Source organism: Diadema antillarum, unplaced genomic scaffold (assembly GCF_040938485.1).
Source record: "Diadema antillarum isolate AM-2024a unplaced genomic scaffold, OU_Dant_1.0 scf00000226, whole genome shotgun sequence".
NCBI lineage: Eukaryota > Metazoa > Echinodermata > Echinoidea > Diadematoida > Diadematidae > Diadema > Diadema antillarum.
Window position 1 is genome coordinate 3,523,629 of NW_027271115.1, and position 16,136 is coordinate 3,539,764.

The 16,136-nt window shown below is 42.3% G+C and overlaps 1 protein-coding gene across 1 annotated transcript in view; it reads right to left on the bottom strand.

Annotated features, from left to right (window-relative positions):
• The window catches only part of LOC139724685 (uncharacterized), a 50,468-nt gene that overhangs the window by 27,443 nt on the left and 6,889 nt on the right, over positions 1-16,136 (bottom strand). The window contains exons 8-17 of the mRNA XM_071635809.1: positions 12,789-12,976; positions 10,770-10,905; positions 9,948-10,180; positions 8,966-9,129; positions 8,235-8,462; positions 7,350-7,782; positions 6,669-6,859; positions 5,960-6,095; positions 4,962-5,099; positions 72-3,737 (exon numbers count right to left, since the gene is read on the bottom strand). Coding sequence (XP_071491910.1) covers positions 72-3,737; positions 4,962-5,099; positions 5,960-6,095; positions 6,669-6,859; positions 7,350-7,782; positions 8,235-8,462; positions 8,966-9,129; positions 9,948-10,180; positions 10,770-10,905; positions 12,789-12,976 — 5,513 coding nt within the window. The remainder of the gene's footprint in view (positions 1-71; positions 3,738-4,961; positions 5,100-5,959; positions 6,096-6,668; positions 6,860-7,349; positions 7,783-8,234; positions 8,463-8,965; positions 9,130-9,947; positions 10,181-10,769; positions 10,906-12,788; positions 12,977-16,136) is intronic.

Sequence of the window (16,136 nt, forward strand, 5' to 3'; positions counted from 1 at the left end):
ATATTGGAGAATATTTTTGCCCTAACTTGATCATCAATTTAACATAGAGCACGACGGATCCGAATACCTACTTCCGTATCCTCCTCGATCAAATCCGTAACGCCCGAAACAGCCTCCGTAATCATTCGCCTCATGTTCGTAGGACGCCTTTGCCGTCCCTTCTCGTATCAATTCAGTGTAATCGTCATTCCAAACCTGGTAGGTCTCATGTTGCCGTTTGCACATCCACACAAAGCGCAGACCAGATTTATCGCTGGGGTCGACGTCCGGATCGCTTGTCTCGGAGAGCCCATCGATGACGATTCTGTCATTCCAGCGAATGCGTATCTCGGATCCTCCCGCAATTCGTGCCACGAGTGGCGTGGCAACCACGCGAATCTTTACAGAGTCCAACCTCTCTACACCCCGTTCTCCGTACATGGACACATTGAGCTGAAAGCTGTAGAGGCCGTAGGGGAGGACGAACTTCTTGATGGCCAATTCGCGCTGCGTAAAACCTTGCATCACAGAGTCACCAAGTTCGTAGATCTCTGTCAGGCTTCCATCGTTATCATCAACAGAGAAAGCCCGCCAAGTATAGAGGGCGTACTTAACCGAAGTGCAGTTGATTTTGACACGGCCGTAAACTGTGACATCCTTGGAAGCGAAGTATTCTCTGTTCCCGTCATCGTCACAGAAGGGGTAAAACTGGTTACAGCCATTTTCATCCCGAACGTTGACTTCTGGGTAGTAGCAAGGAGCTTTGGTAACAGCAGTCGGTATTGATACTGCCTGTTCGGACACCATGTTATGAGCAACCACTTGAATGCGGTATCGATTCACACTCTGAAAGACGTTATACAGGGTGATGTTGGGATCCTGGCCACTGAACAATAAACCTTCAAGATACACATTACTCACTTCCTCGAATCGTAGGAATGGGTCTTTGAATTCCAGTGGATATCTACTCTCACAAGTCTGACGATGGCCCCAGAAAGCGATGGAATTGATGTCTGAAGTTACGTCTCGGAAATCAACAAAATAGCAAGCATCGGTTCCCACGTTTCCGGTATTGAGCTCGAACTCTATCGTTGTGTTTCGAGAACGTGGGCCATGATCTGAGAGAACTAAGTCAGCAACACCCCGCTGTATGACTACTGTCTTGGAAACCACCACCCAGTGGACCGGATTGGATACATTCAGAGTGACCGTGTAAACGCCACGCTGGGCATACCACCAGATGGCGTATGGTTCTTTCGTCTGCACCACATAGGGAGGTGGGGCAGTCGGAGGGATGGTTGATGGAGCCTCTGTTGTGGTCGGTGCAGTTGTTGGCGCCTTTGAAGGTTTTGGATCAGGACATAGGTCCACATCTAGTGAGACATTCTCCCTAACGAATAATCTCCCAATCCACGTCAGGACCTCGGCGTTGAGACAATTCCATTCTCCGAGTAAGTCAATGAATGAATCTAGGTGTATTGTGTCGTTTACGCGCATGAATATTGTGAAGTTGGACACAAAGTCCCAAGTCTCATTTCTTGCCCACTCGGTGTAGTTGTCACAGTTGTAGGCTTGACTCTTCATTATTCCTGCCGTGCAGTTCAAATCCGAAGTGTAATGCGGGGTTGGAGGGGGTCCAGCCGTCGTCGTAGGCACTGTTGTCGTAGTGGGCTGTGTACAATTTGCCACCCCAGTGCAGTTGACTTCGGGGGAAGGAGGATCGGTGGGAGGCGTAGTAGGGACTGCTGTCGATGGAATCGGTGGTGGGGTTAAAACGATAGACCCACCAGAACACTGTAAAAGTTCAGCATCTCTGTTTGTTAAGCGAGTCACAACGCTATTAACCCATTCCTCGACAACGAACGTGCAATTTTCTGGCGCCTCTGTCGTCGTTTGGACAGTAGTTGGTTCCAGGGTCGTACCAAAAGTGGTCGAAGGCGCCTCGGTGGTTGAAGGAGGGACAAACGCAGTGTCACCAAAATCCCAAGTGTAAGTGAGGTCAGTCCCAGATGCATGTGTTGCTTTCACGACAATCGCATACTCCAATGGGAAGTAGTTGAAAAGGGTTCCGTAGCCCTGCTGATCGTCCTGCGTGTCATTCCCTAGACTGTAGTCACTGTCGATAATGAATTCGTTGTAATTAACCTCTTTCATAAGTTGAGTGATCGTCTCGTAAACAAAGATTTGAAACACGAGAGTTTTTGAACTGACGAGATTCCAAAGGTTGATTGTAACATTGTACTGCCCCCATTCGTAGAATTTGTGAGTGACTGTAAAGATATGATCCATGGAATCCGTATGTCTGTTGCCATCAGCGTCATCCTCAGTAAGTGATGTCTCGGAAACTTCATTGCCATCTCCCCAGTCAATTGTGTAAGATGCTGACGTAGGAAAGGGCAAGTCCTTTGTCTGAAACAGATGAAATGGGATGCTGGTAAACTTATCATCAACCCAGAGTCTGTTCAATCGCCTGCCTATCCATTCAAACCCCTTGACGGGATGTTGTACCTCCACCGGGTCCGAGGAAATGGAGTACGTCTCGGTGCCTAGGAGATTTGTGGCAGATACCATTACAGGGTAAGTACCCGGCTCTCGATACTTGTGATTTCGCGTCCTCTTTCCGCCAACGTCGATACTGACAATACTTCCGTCCTTGAAGTCCCATTCCCAAGAGACTCTGGATCCCCAGCTGATGTAGGCCGTTAGTTCTGCTTGTTCGCCCACTCGAATGTGACGTCGAGGGCACTGGATTTCTAGATCCAGAATCGGTTTCTCCATTTCGATGTCGGCCTCGAACACCATGAAACTGACCAAATTTGAGATGTTGATGAAGACAGAATAAGGCCCCATCTTTGCCAGTGGCATATACTGCTGGACTGGGTTCGATTCAGCTATTGGGAAATCTTCAACTGGTCTGATCTTGTCGGTAAATACATACGCCACATTGGCATCTGTTGGCGGGGTACTCTGATCTCCCGTGTATTCGTACTCGAAAAGCATCGTGCCAACCTCCTGGTAAGGAATCACTCCCGGAGAATGGTACGTCATCTCGACGTTCTCGACAGGATTTTGAACCTTGATCAACGTCCAGACCAACTCTTCGCTGACCGCACTCGTACAGTTGATCGTCACATTATAGTCGGCAGCCACATCGAACGAGTGCCACTCTAGGTATTCATCACCCAAGACTCGCCTCATCTCGATTTTCGTGAACGTTTCAGAGTTCCCGTCGTCAAAGTCCATAACCATCGTGAGATCTGATCCGATCTTCATATCAAATGCGATTGAAATAGAATCGTGGGGCATGATGTACAATTCAGAAACCCACATCTGAAGATCTTTGATGGCATACTCCACTTGCACGGATACAACGTCGGTGTACGGTCCGCTCACGAGATTCAGGGTCGTGAGGGATAGGTCGTAAAAACCGCGATCGTCGTACTTGTCGGCCGGAATCAAGATATATCCCTCTCCAATTGTGTCGTCCATGTAGTAGAGTGAGGCGTTGTTGAGGTCTAGAGTGTTTCCCGCAAATTCGCCCTCAAATGTCAAATTAGTTCCGGTGTCAAAGAGCACACCAATAAGAGAGGTCTCGCCAAACCTCAGTGGTGGGGGCTCCACCAATCGGAAATTCGTGATTTCAATTTGGACGACGGCCGTGCTGTTAATGGTTGACCAGCTGACCCGATTAGAAGCATTGATGTAGACAGGATAGTACCCGATAGATTCGTAGATCGTAATCACGCTTCCTGTCAAACCTGTGGTGTGATAATAGATATAACAATAGAAAGAATGATTTGTGAAGCTGACAGTAATTGTGACAATAATAGCAGCAATGCTAATAACTCTCGGAAAGCAATGATAGAACGAGAACTATCCATATGAATGTAAAATACATATACCGTATTCTGATGCCAACAATTACATCGGCTAATATATATATATATATATAGGTATACACTATATAGCACACTGTATACTACACACTATAGCTTCTGACCACACGAGCAAAGAGAATTAAGGGTTTGGGACGAACACCGATCAAGGGCTTTCAATAGCTCAGTCGGTAGAGCACCGGTCTAGTAATCCGGAGGTCTCAGGTTCGAATCCCGATGAAAACCCATTTTCTTTGCTCAAAAGTTCTCACTATTTATTATTTGTTTCTGGTCAGTTTTCCCTTTCTTGTTTCAAAATATATTACAAAAAGCTGTATCGCTTCGGTGATCCCTCGCATTTATTCCAAAGTTGATTTACATCCTTTGGCTTTATGTCAGGTTAATGTGTGTGTGTGTGTGTGGCACACATACACACACTATAGCTTCTGACCACATGAGCAAAGAAAATTAAGGGTTTGGGACGAACACCGATCAAGGGCTTTCAATAGCTCAGTCGGTAGAGCACCGGTCTAGTAATCCGGAGGTCTCGCGTTCGAATCCCGATGAAAACCCATTTTCTTTGCTCAAAGTTCTCACTATGTATGTATAACCCTTAAGTGAACATCATTAACGTTCAATTTCAATCCAAGATATTACCACCGCACTTGTGCATACACCTGACACCTGACGCTCAGTCAAAGGTTTCTGATTGTTTCTAATAGATAACAACAAAGGTTTGATAGTGAACAGTGTTTAAATTCTGCAGCAAACGCAACCTTTGTAATTCAGGTGCTTTCCTAGTTACTGTACCTTTATATTGTACATCATGTCCCTGGCTACCATTTTTATTTGATTCAGGTTATATTTTTTCCCGAATATTTTCGCGACACAATTATTTCTTTTACTGACAAATAAATCTTTAAATGACAATAAATAGAAACAATGAAATGTAAACGTTTTCATAGATGTCACATATTGAAGAAAGCATTTCTAGCTTGAAACTTCCCCGTAATATTCTCTGACCTTAACAAAGTCCCGAACAAATGTTATTTTTTTTTTCTTATAAAAGAATATAGAATTTGAGAACACCAGAGTTTCATTACGCACCGTCGTGACTGACGGCCATTCGGTCTTCGAGGCGGTAGCCGGGCATGTGTGCGCTAACATTGAAATCCTCGTCGTGCTTCATGAAGAACGTGGGCACGATGCCGTCTCCTATTGTGACCTCGTATGTCACATTTGTACCTGTAATTGATACGCAATAGGGGAAACTGTTAATCATAAAAATCTGTGTTGATGATATGTCATTGCTGTCTTCATACACAAAGAAATCATAATAATAAATGCCTAGCTTGCTAAGAGAGCAATCAATGATATGATGATGATGATAATAATATTACCAATCATAGCAATAATCATAAATTCTTATCATAGATTTTATTATCATTATAACCATATTACCCAGAGAAGCCTCTTCTGTGTTAACAATGCTCTCCTCAAAAGGCTCTGCTATATCTTATTACCCAAGCGTTGCCAGTTACCCATTTATGCACATTGGTCAGGAGGGCTATCTTGTCTAGGGATTCGAACCCAGGACCTGTTGTTTACAAATCCGTAGCCTTATCCACTACACCATACACATTAATTTATCTGGTCTAATTTTCTGTAATCGCAAGAGCCCTTCTCGATATGGCATTAATGAGTATCTAACCCTTGTGAACATGACACGTAACATTCCAATGATAAGACAGACGGGGGGGGGGGGATATTAATTTTACGAGCTCCACAAGGAGGACACTTGATAAGAAACATATTTAGTCCAGAGGATTATAATTACAACACTAAGATTTTGACGAAATAAACTTCATGATTACTTATTTCGAATTGTGATTTATGAGCAGAGGAGAAAGTTAAAGTCGACTTGGAAGACAAGAAGTGAATGTCTTTGTCAATTACCATCCCTAAACTAAGAATCAATAATCTGTCAAAAGTGGTTTGCTGTACCTTGTTTAGTGGCTCATCATGTTATCAAATCTGTCTGTTTGTTTCTTTGCTTGTTTATTTTTGTATGCATGTCTGTTGAAAAAAAAGAAGCTTCTACCAACCTTCTGACATTCCGAAGTTTATGTAAGATTCATCTCCAAACTTCTTCGGAGTGATAGGGTACTGTGGCCATGTTGTGGCGGGAACTGAGTCCTTCCATTCGAAATCTTTGATGGTGTGTTGCAGAACTATGAACGTCTGCGGAGGGAAAGAAAAACATTATCTGCCTGGTGAAAGGTTTTGGCATGATAACAGCAATATTGATAATAATCCCAAAGATAATCATGACAGTTACACCACCGATGACAATGAGTTAGTGGATATCTCCGCTTGAAACAGTACTATAAGATATTGTTGATAATGATAAAACAACAGTGATTATACCACTCGGTGAGCAAAATACAGAGGCGAACAATTGAGTGTCAACCGCAAGAATGAAAATACCAACGTCTGTGAAGAAATAAAAATTACCGTTTCTATAAATCAAATGCTAATCAGTTTTTCTACAGTCATGAAAATAGTCAGCATCAAAATATGATGTGATTCATTCATTAATTCATTCATTCATTCACTTTTTTCCATTTCCAACAGAAACATGAAAGTATTTTACTGATATTGGATATATAGTTTCAGCACAATACATAATAAGGATAGGTTTACAGAAAATCTTAAGTATACGCAAACGCTAGAAATGGAGAGGAGTGCTAAAAAGCAGTGATTAATGCCATCACAAATGTAAAACATCATCATTTTTTTTCTTCCAACACGAACCTCTGTGATAACTCGACTGATGTCATTGTATGCCTCCACGGTGATGTTGTAGACGCCGTCTTCGGGCCAGGTGTAATTGACGGAGAGCTCCTGGGTTACGATCTCGTCACCGTTCCCCATCCTCCAGTGGTAGGTGACCTCTGTACCAGGGTGGGGCTCGACTGAGATGGTCTCCTGCACCCTGGTGATGGCTGCCAAGAGCGTAAATGATAGAAAGAGAGGTAGAGATAGATAAAGATGTGTGGGGTGATGTGAATAGTCAAGCAATATGTGTTATCCTGGAGACTGGTCTTATACTTCCTTTGAAGAGACACATTGCACGTTGGAGTAAAGTAAAGTGTTAAAGTAAAGTGTCTCTATAATTCAATTTTGTATATCTTTCCCTATAACCTTCGTTGTGAAGTTGTCAAGTTATAAAAGTCTTTAAAGGCTTCTTTGCATCATCGTTTTATTTGCAAATGATGGAACCGTCAAAACTTTATTACCAAACATAAAACATTTCAACGATCATATTTCGTGAATAAATCAAATCAAGTCAAATTGATTGCGTTGTTACTTCATGCATTTTGTTGTCAGATTTTGAACGAGGGTCTACAACTCACTTGCTTTGATCATCATCTGAAACATCCAGAATGCATTATTGGTATAATTTCGTATTTTGGAAAGATTTGACGATCTCACCTAGTTCAGCTGCCACGATTGTGACGTTCTTGATGACGTGCATCACCTTCACAGTCTGGTTGTCGCTCACCCAATCAGAGAGTGTGTTATTGACCCTAAGCGTGACCTCTCGCCTATTCGTCTCCTCTGAGAAGTTATGGTACACATGAAGCTTGGACGGCCGCACAACGTGCGCGCGTAGCGCGTGCTTGTAACCGTGTGCGGACGCGCCAGAAGACTCGTACACGATGTAGCTGCCCGAGAGACGGCTGGCGTAGTTTGCCGTGGTCGGGAGGATCTCTGGTCCGTCGACCTCGTTGTCTGCCTCCACGTAGGCCAGTTTGCCCTGGTTGGAGTTGTACCAGCCGATGATGTCGCCCTCTTGGACAGCCACATAGTCACTGGGATCCAGTTTGACGAAGTTTCGCCCAGTTTCCGTGATGGTGTAAGTGTACTGGAAATAGATTGCGGACAGTAGCGCATGTTTAGAATTGTCTTTTGAGAGTTGACATAATTTCAGTCGGATATGTAGTGGTTATAGTTGATATTTGTTACAAACGCTGATGGGTCTTGCTTTTAAGATTAAATCCTGACTTTGTTTCGTTTGGCGTAATCTGGAACCTAGTGTGTTTGTAGGCTACTATTCCTCAATTTAATAGCGGAAGATATATAGGTACATTTTGACATATGAATTTCGACTACTTCTACTTTTACTACAGAACTTGACCGTATCCAAGCTGCCAAGGGTGAGGATTAATGTGTCAAAGGGTGTCAAAATATGACGTCTCTTCGAGTTGAGAGCTGCGTTAATGAGAAATAAGCTTATGCCTTACTTAGAAGATTAAGTTACCAATGAAAAGAAAACATTGCCAACTTTATGTCAGCGTGATAAATAATTAGTTTTACCTCGGACACGAAGTCGTAGTCGAGTTGCAAGCTAGTGTAGACGGTTCGACCAGCTAGCGTGTCGTCGTCGTTTTGTATGCAGTCACGCGCCGAGAAGCTGTAACGTCCCGTGTCGCCGCACGTCTTGGCGAAAATGCTCTCGTGGTCCTGGCAATCCATCCAGTGTTTGATACACGTGAACGTCCGCAGGCAGAATGTGTAGGTATCGTCACAGCGAGGTCGATATACCTACAGGCGAATTGATCAATGACATGATGGAAGTTATACAGGTGTAGTGAATATGAATAACTTGCTGACACCTATTGTTCTACTACTCCGCGGAACACCACATAATTTTACAAGAAATTTTACGAGAAATGTAAATTTCATGGAAGGACGTACATGTAAAAAAGTAAACATAATTGATTCGAGTAGTGTGGTGTAGTCTGTCAACATCAGCTTGCCCAGTTAATGGGTCGATCACACGTTTTGAGAATAGAAAACCAGATGCGACTTTGCAAGCGAAAAACAAGATTTTTTATATCATACATCAGCTTTATCATATGATACATACACTGCTTACTTTTCTTCTCTTTATTTAATCTTTGGAATTCTGTTCAAGGCTAGGACACTCAAGACAGAACAATGGGGAACCGACAATAATTTTTTCTTCTTTTAAAGGCAACGAACAAGAGACGAACCATAGTCTTTTAAAACAGAGCGTGCTGGTAAGACTGTTGTTGCTTTCTTACCTGAAGGTAAATGGTGCCGGTGGAAATGGCGTTGAATTCCCAGGCGACGAGGTGGCCGTCCCTTTCGATGTAGTCGTTGAGCTTGAGGAAGACACGACTCGTGGGCTGGTTGTTGAGGTCAATGTTGTGATCGACCATGCTCCCGTACTTGAGGGTCTCGGCATCTGTAGGGCATTGCATACATGACAAAACATACTAATTAACATGACCGGACAATGGTCAGAGAGTAGTCAGCTCTACATAGGCCTCGAAAAAGCCGGGACGAGCCTTGTTCTCTGATCTCTTTACTTGTGTATCCTCATTAACCCCGTACTTATTCTGAATAAAAACGATTCACGATTTCTTGTTGCTGTCCCAGTCTCGTTTCATGTTTGTTCTGTTTGTTGTTGTTTTTGTGTGTATCTGTTTGTCTATCTGTCTCTCAGTGGGCAGCCAAACTTCTTTTTGTTGCTGTTGGTGCTGTTTCAATCAACTTTTTCACCAATCTTTTTTTTTAAAGAGGGGCTCACACTCTCGGTGGGTCCCTCCGTTTTTCAGACATTATTGTGCATATTGATATTTTACTTTGATTACCTCAGCACCCATCAGAGTTTATCATAACTGTAAGGTTTTAGTTATTGTTGTTTGCTCTGTACAAATTCACATGTATTATTTCTGTCACTGAAGAAAGTGACGTGTATGATATGTTACTGTGGAAAAACGGAAATAATTCTGAACTAAACTGAACTGAGCGACATTCTTGCCGGCTTAATTGTTTTGTTGGTTTTATTTCCTTTGTATATGATATTAATCTGTTATCTCTATTACTGAAGATGGCAATTATAACTCTGATTGATTGTAGTAGAAGCCTAGTGTAATACAAATGTAATATGAAATCTTTTTTTATTTCTGTATTTCTTTATGTCAATGCCTGATTTCTTTCTTATTTCAGCTAAGGTAGACAATGTCCTTTAGAGGCATACTCTCAAAGAATATCACGAACCTTGGATTCTAAACGAAACGACGCGCCCGTCACCAAAGTCGACCTCGGCCGTCATGTTGGTTCCCTGGTACACCTCAAACTTGCAGCCGAAGACGACGTTGTACTCAACAGCGGGCGGGCAGTCGACAAGGACACTGGTCAGATTGGTCTTGGTGGTGACGACGATTGAGCTGGACTCAGTATTCAGCCACAGGTCGCTTGCCTGTCCCGTGACGAGGAACGTCCTCGGCTCACTGTAGAAGTAAGAAAAACACATATGTGTCGATGAAAAATGCCAAAAGATTGCAGAATTGTTTCCTTCTTCTTTAATAATCTTTCTCTTTCTCATCTTCTCCTGCTACATCTACTACTACTACTTCTACTACTACTACTACTACTACTACTAGACTACTGTTACTACTTATACTACTACTTCGTTTTCTTCTTCTCCTTTGGTATGCAGTCAAGTTGTACTTAATCATGTGGGGTAACAACGGTTAACCTCGTGTGAAAAATAAAATGCCAGGTCAATTACAGAGTATCTAAAGAATTACACGGTGATAATTATGTAATAATAAAAACAAGATGTTGCCCTATCTCACAAATATTTCCACTGTGGCATGTTGTGTACATTTTCTAAAATCAAATGTTCGTGTGTTGTTGTCATTTGATTTGATTTGAGTGTCTTAAGGAGATAGAGCGGAAGAAATGTATAAATCAATCCCAACAGAAACTACACTGTCTAAGCGTCACCGTAATAGCTCCGACTTCGTACCCTTGGCTTGGTATGAACACCAGCAAAACGCGTGCCTTATAGGCAGAATCTAGGACGGATATACACACCTGTAGGCGTGAGAGTAGATACCACTTTCCAAGCCGGTGTCGGTGAACCCATCCCCGTAATCGAAGCTGAACGTCACGCCAGTACCTCGGGTCACGTTGCTGTTGAACTCAACGCCCTCGTAGGTCACCTGAAGACCTGCCAAAGGCAAGAAATATGTGTCGATCAGACGGAAGAAAACTGATAAGACACTGACTTACTATCCCTTTGAAGTTGATATTTATGTTTTCAGGTTTTTGTATCAATGATACATGGTACTAACGTTTGGTGAAAAAAAAAACGGGTCTCTTTTTTCTTTTCCGGTGTGTTTGTGTGTTTGTGTGTGTGATGTAAATTACTGCCTCGTTTCGAATTAGTTTTGTTGCGTGACGCAATATGATATAATTGTATTATGATGATAGTGACAGAGAAAATGCGTTTTGTTGTTTAATTTTGAAAGATGCTAGTTTTTTGTGATATCTATATTGCTGCATATAGGCAAAATATAAAATCATGGCGCTATCAGCAGGAGTATAAATTGCATGTAACAAAAAACAAATGTCAACGTGAATAAAAGGGAGAGAAACGCAACATCATGAATTATCACGAATATAAGTATATCTATATATTATTTGCTATACTTGAACACCCCCAACCCCTCAAAAAAAAGTGACCGACCAAATCTAAGGTAACCAGAAAGAGTTCGTTGTGAATTAGATCCTAGCCCCATGTGTAGTGTTTCGTATGACGAAGGGAGGGAATAACTACAACAAGAGCAAACACTATTATCTTAACTAATGAAAGCCCAAATCAAAAGAAAATACAAGATGTAAAATGCAATGCGTAACTTGGACATGGCGCGATCAACATTACAATACCATGAGAGATGTGTTTCTGATCTGGGACTAATGGTTACACTAGCCGATTTAATTCCATACTAATGACGTTAGATTTCACTCAACAAGGAACTGGAGAAATGACACTCAATCCCCGAACTACCGCACCTATTTTTACTTTGTCATCCCAGGATCGATACCACAATTGTCACCTGCCTACCGAGAGGGTTGACAGGGGGTGACTGGGGGTATAAAGGGACAGAAGAGAGGGAACTTTGCGGGACACTGTGTATCGATTTTAGGGGCCTGTTCGATTGATCGATAAAAAAGGGGAGCAGCGCATTATCCTTCCCTCTCTCATCCCGATGACATAGTTTGTAAGAAAAGTTTCTGCTCCTGTTTAGATTCACGGGTTCATCGTCTAATAGGAGTTTAGTACAGATTGATGAAACGTATGGAGTCTGACGAAAACGACACTAAAGTTTTAACCTTGTGATACATCCAACATCAAAATTTGGCAAAGTTGAATTCAGTCTGTCACAGGATTATCAACAATGTCAAAACAGTCAAGATATCTATAAGGTCAAGGGTCAGATCTCATTTATAAGAAGGCATGTAACTGTAATATCTATTTAAAGATTAATACCATAACGTGTATATTCATTGATTGTGTATAAATTTACTTGCATGTATACATAACCACATTTACATTGACAGATAGATGAAATCGTTGTTGGGTACACACGGCTCATCGAAAACCGCCTGCAAGTTGAACTTTTGGATTTGCCTGAAATTCTATTTTCTGTATACCTTATAAAAATTACTATTCATAATGATGATGTACAATAATTTATCATGCTTTTGAGTGACCCATGTATTACAGACCTTGCTTTTTAGTGGACCACTCTTTTGCCGTACTTACTTTTTTTGTTATCATTTGAAGCATGCGTCGGTGTTCTTAGCTCTGTTACTCGTATTATGTCCTTATACTCTTAATTTTCTTTTGATTGAAATTAATCAAACATTACGATTGTTTAAAGCACACTTTATATTCTGTTTCACTTTTTGCCAGCTGGACAAAAAAAAACACCAAACAACTGAACTGAACTGAATTGAATTGAATTGATTGGACCTGTGGACGAAAGCGAGAATGAGAATGAAAGAAGAAGCGGAAGTTAGACGAGAAATTTGCATTTCTCCACTCACCGACTTCGTCAAAAGTGTATCCCTTCACGACCCTGGGTGTGGTGAAGACTTGGTTGTAGAGGAAGCCGCCACAGGTGAAATACTGGGATCCCTCGCACATGTAGTCGCAGGATGTCGAGTTTCCGGAGCCGTAGAGCCCGTAGCTGCTGCTGCAGAAACACAGCTTCCCCTCCTGAAGTCCGGCGTACCTATTATAAGGACAGACAATGAATTGGAGATATTAGTACTGGGGATTCTCCTCCTCCTCCTTTTCCTCCTCCTCCTCCTCCTCTTCCTCCTCCTTCTTCTCCTCTTCCTTTAGTTTTTTAGTCTTCATTAAAATCTAAACAATTTCTTCTGTATTGCTTTATATTCTTCGCAATGTTCTTGCCGCTGTTCCTCTTCTTTTCGAAAATTTCTTTCTTGTCAGCTCTCTTCAAAAGTCCACCCACAATATAACCTTATTTTGAAGGAAATGACGATTTTTTTTATGATTATCAAAAATGGAATAAATATTTTCCGTGCATGAAATATGAGAGTGGGCGACAGTGGGCCTTTTTGAACTCTATCACGAAAGACGGAATCAAGCGGATTTCAGGTTCATATCCAGATATTTCATTTTAGATGATGAAATACCCCTTTTGATATTCTTTCCGGCTTTCACCATCCGCCGTGGTTTCGTAGTTCGATCCGACCACAATAACTGGTTAGGACAACAATGAACTATCATTATAAAGTTTGAAAATTGCTCTTACACGGCAGACTCTTTAATAATTTCACAAACACTTTAACATGGCCTTCAAAATCGAATGAAATTATATAAGGTAACGTGGGATTTCATTACAAGTGGTGAAATGCGTAATGTCATACGTGATATGTGACACGTGCACTTCTTTGTGAATGGTGGTGTGCGTGTGTGCATGGGCGTCACCAGGGGGGGTGCGTTGGGTGCGAACGCACCCCCCTTCAGATCCTTAAAAAAAAAAAAAAAAATCAGTCTGCGAGCGACATCAACGCCGGACGCTAAATAATCATTCTTTTCTATTTTTTTAAATGTTTTGCACCAGGGACACACACACACACACACACACACACACACACACACACACACACACACACACACAAATGAAATCGTCAGCAAAAACAATTCGCACCCCTGGTTCTGGCAGCACTGATTTTATACATATCTATTAGTGTTTATATTTCTCGACCGTACTGTACATCCATACGATACGGAGCACTTATACATGTTTGCATGTACGTGTGCTACTTACAAGTATGTAGGGTCTATGTACGTTACTTCTGACCAATCCATATTGCCAGCCCAAGAGCGAGCCTTAGCCTCATTAAAAAAAAATATTCAAAAAAATGGAGAGGCAAGCATATTTTAGTTTTGCCCCCCCCCCCATAATTAATAATTCCCGAAATGAGAAGATTTTCTTGCTTTTGAAAGAAAACAAAAGTAGTTGCCCCCATAAAAATATCGGAAGGCAAGCGCACCATTTGTCCCACCCCACATAATCATAATTCCTGCGATGAAAAGATTTTCTTGCTTTTTTGTTAGAATTCAAGAAATCTGTCCAATTATTTCACCCAAAAGCAGTGGCGTAACTATGGGGGGGGGGGGGGGTGCGCCCCCCTCCCAATCCGCTGGTAAAAGAAAAAAAAAAAAGATTTACCGAAATAGCAGTTCAAGTGTTAGTAAACTGCTTCTGAATGAAAGGATGATCCAGAAATAAGATATTTTTCTATGATTTCTTTTAGCCATAATTAAATAGGTATATGGTGTGAAACATTGTTCAAAAAGCCCGGACCCGACAAAAGATTGTGATTCCTGGTTGGCATTCTGCATAACAAGCAGGATGTGCGCAGTGTACTCAGTACATCCGAACGAAGAGTCGCTACAATGTTGCGCAATGTGATGTAGAATGTACACCTTTGTACCTTACGCTTCGTTATATCAAAGCTAGATAATTGATTTTGCAGTGTTGCTGTACATACTAGTCTTTATAAAAATGTCTTACATTGCCAATAAAAAGACTTGACCTGGGCTAATTCCTAACTTGTACCATGTATATAATACACACACACAAACAAACACGCACAATTAGTTAAGGGGATGCTCTAAAGTGCAGATTTTGGACATCCTTTCCCCGCTTGGTCACTTCGACGCCACCTCGCTGGTCATACCTCCCCCAGTCATGAACATAAACCCACACCCTTGACTACCAGTGGCGGATCCAGGAGAGGGGCGCACCGGGCGTCCCCCCCCCTTTAATTTCCAAAGCGAAAAAAAGAAATAAAATAGCTGCAAACGCTCCTCTCGCTTGCATTTAGTGGTAATGCCATTCTCCTGAAGTTGCTGCCAGTAATTGCCGGCAGTTGCGCCTGGTGCGCCCCCCCCCCCCCCAATATAGTTTCCAAAGCGAAAAAACATGGCTAAGAACGGCAGTTTGGGGACTGTAAAATGTCAAAATTTTCAAGCTCGCTCTCTTCGCTCGCTCGCATTTAATTGTTATGCAATTCACCTGATGTTGCTGCCAGTAATTGCCAGCAGTTGCGCCCGGTGCGCCCCCCTTTAATTTACAAAGCAAAAAAAAAAAAATATGGCTACAATCGGCAGTTTTGGGACTGTAAAATGTCAAAATTTTCAAGCTCGCTCGCTCCCCTCGCTCGAATATAACCATTATGCTCTCCTGATATTGCTGCCAGTATTTGCCAGCAGTTGCGCCCGATGCGCCCCTTAAATTCTAACAGTCTAAAGCGAAGAAATATGCTACAAACGGCAGTTTGTTTGTTTTTTACTGTAAAATGTCAAAAATATTCAAGCTCGCTCGCTCGCTCGCTCGCATTTAGTTGTTACGCAATTCTCCTGATGTTGCTGCCAGTAATTGCCGGCAGTTGCGCCCGGTGCGCCCCCCCCCCCTCCTTTATTTCCAAAGAGAAAAAATATGGCTCCAAATGGCAGTTTTTGGACTGTAAAATGTCAAAATTTTCAAGCTCGCTCTCTTCGCTCGCTCGCATTTAATTGCTATGCCATTCACCTGATGTTGCTGCCAGTAATTGCCAGCAGTTGCGCCCGGTGCGCCCCCCTTAATTTCCAAAGCAAACAAATATGGCTACAAACGGCAGTTTTGGGACATTAAAATATCAAAATTTTCAAGCTCGCTCGCTCGCTCGCTCGCTCGCATTGAATTGTTGTGCAATTCTCCTGATGTTGCTACCAGTAATTACCGGCAGATGCGCCCGTTGCGCCCCCCACCCCTCCTTTATTTCCAAAGCAAAAAAATATGGCTCCAAATGGCAGTTTTGGGACTGTAAAATGTCAAAATTTCCAAACTCGCTCTCTTTGCTCGCTCGCATTTAATT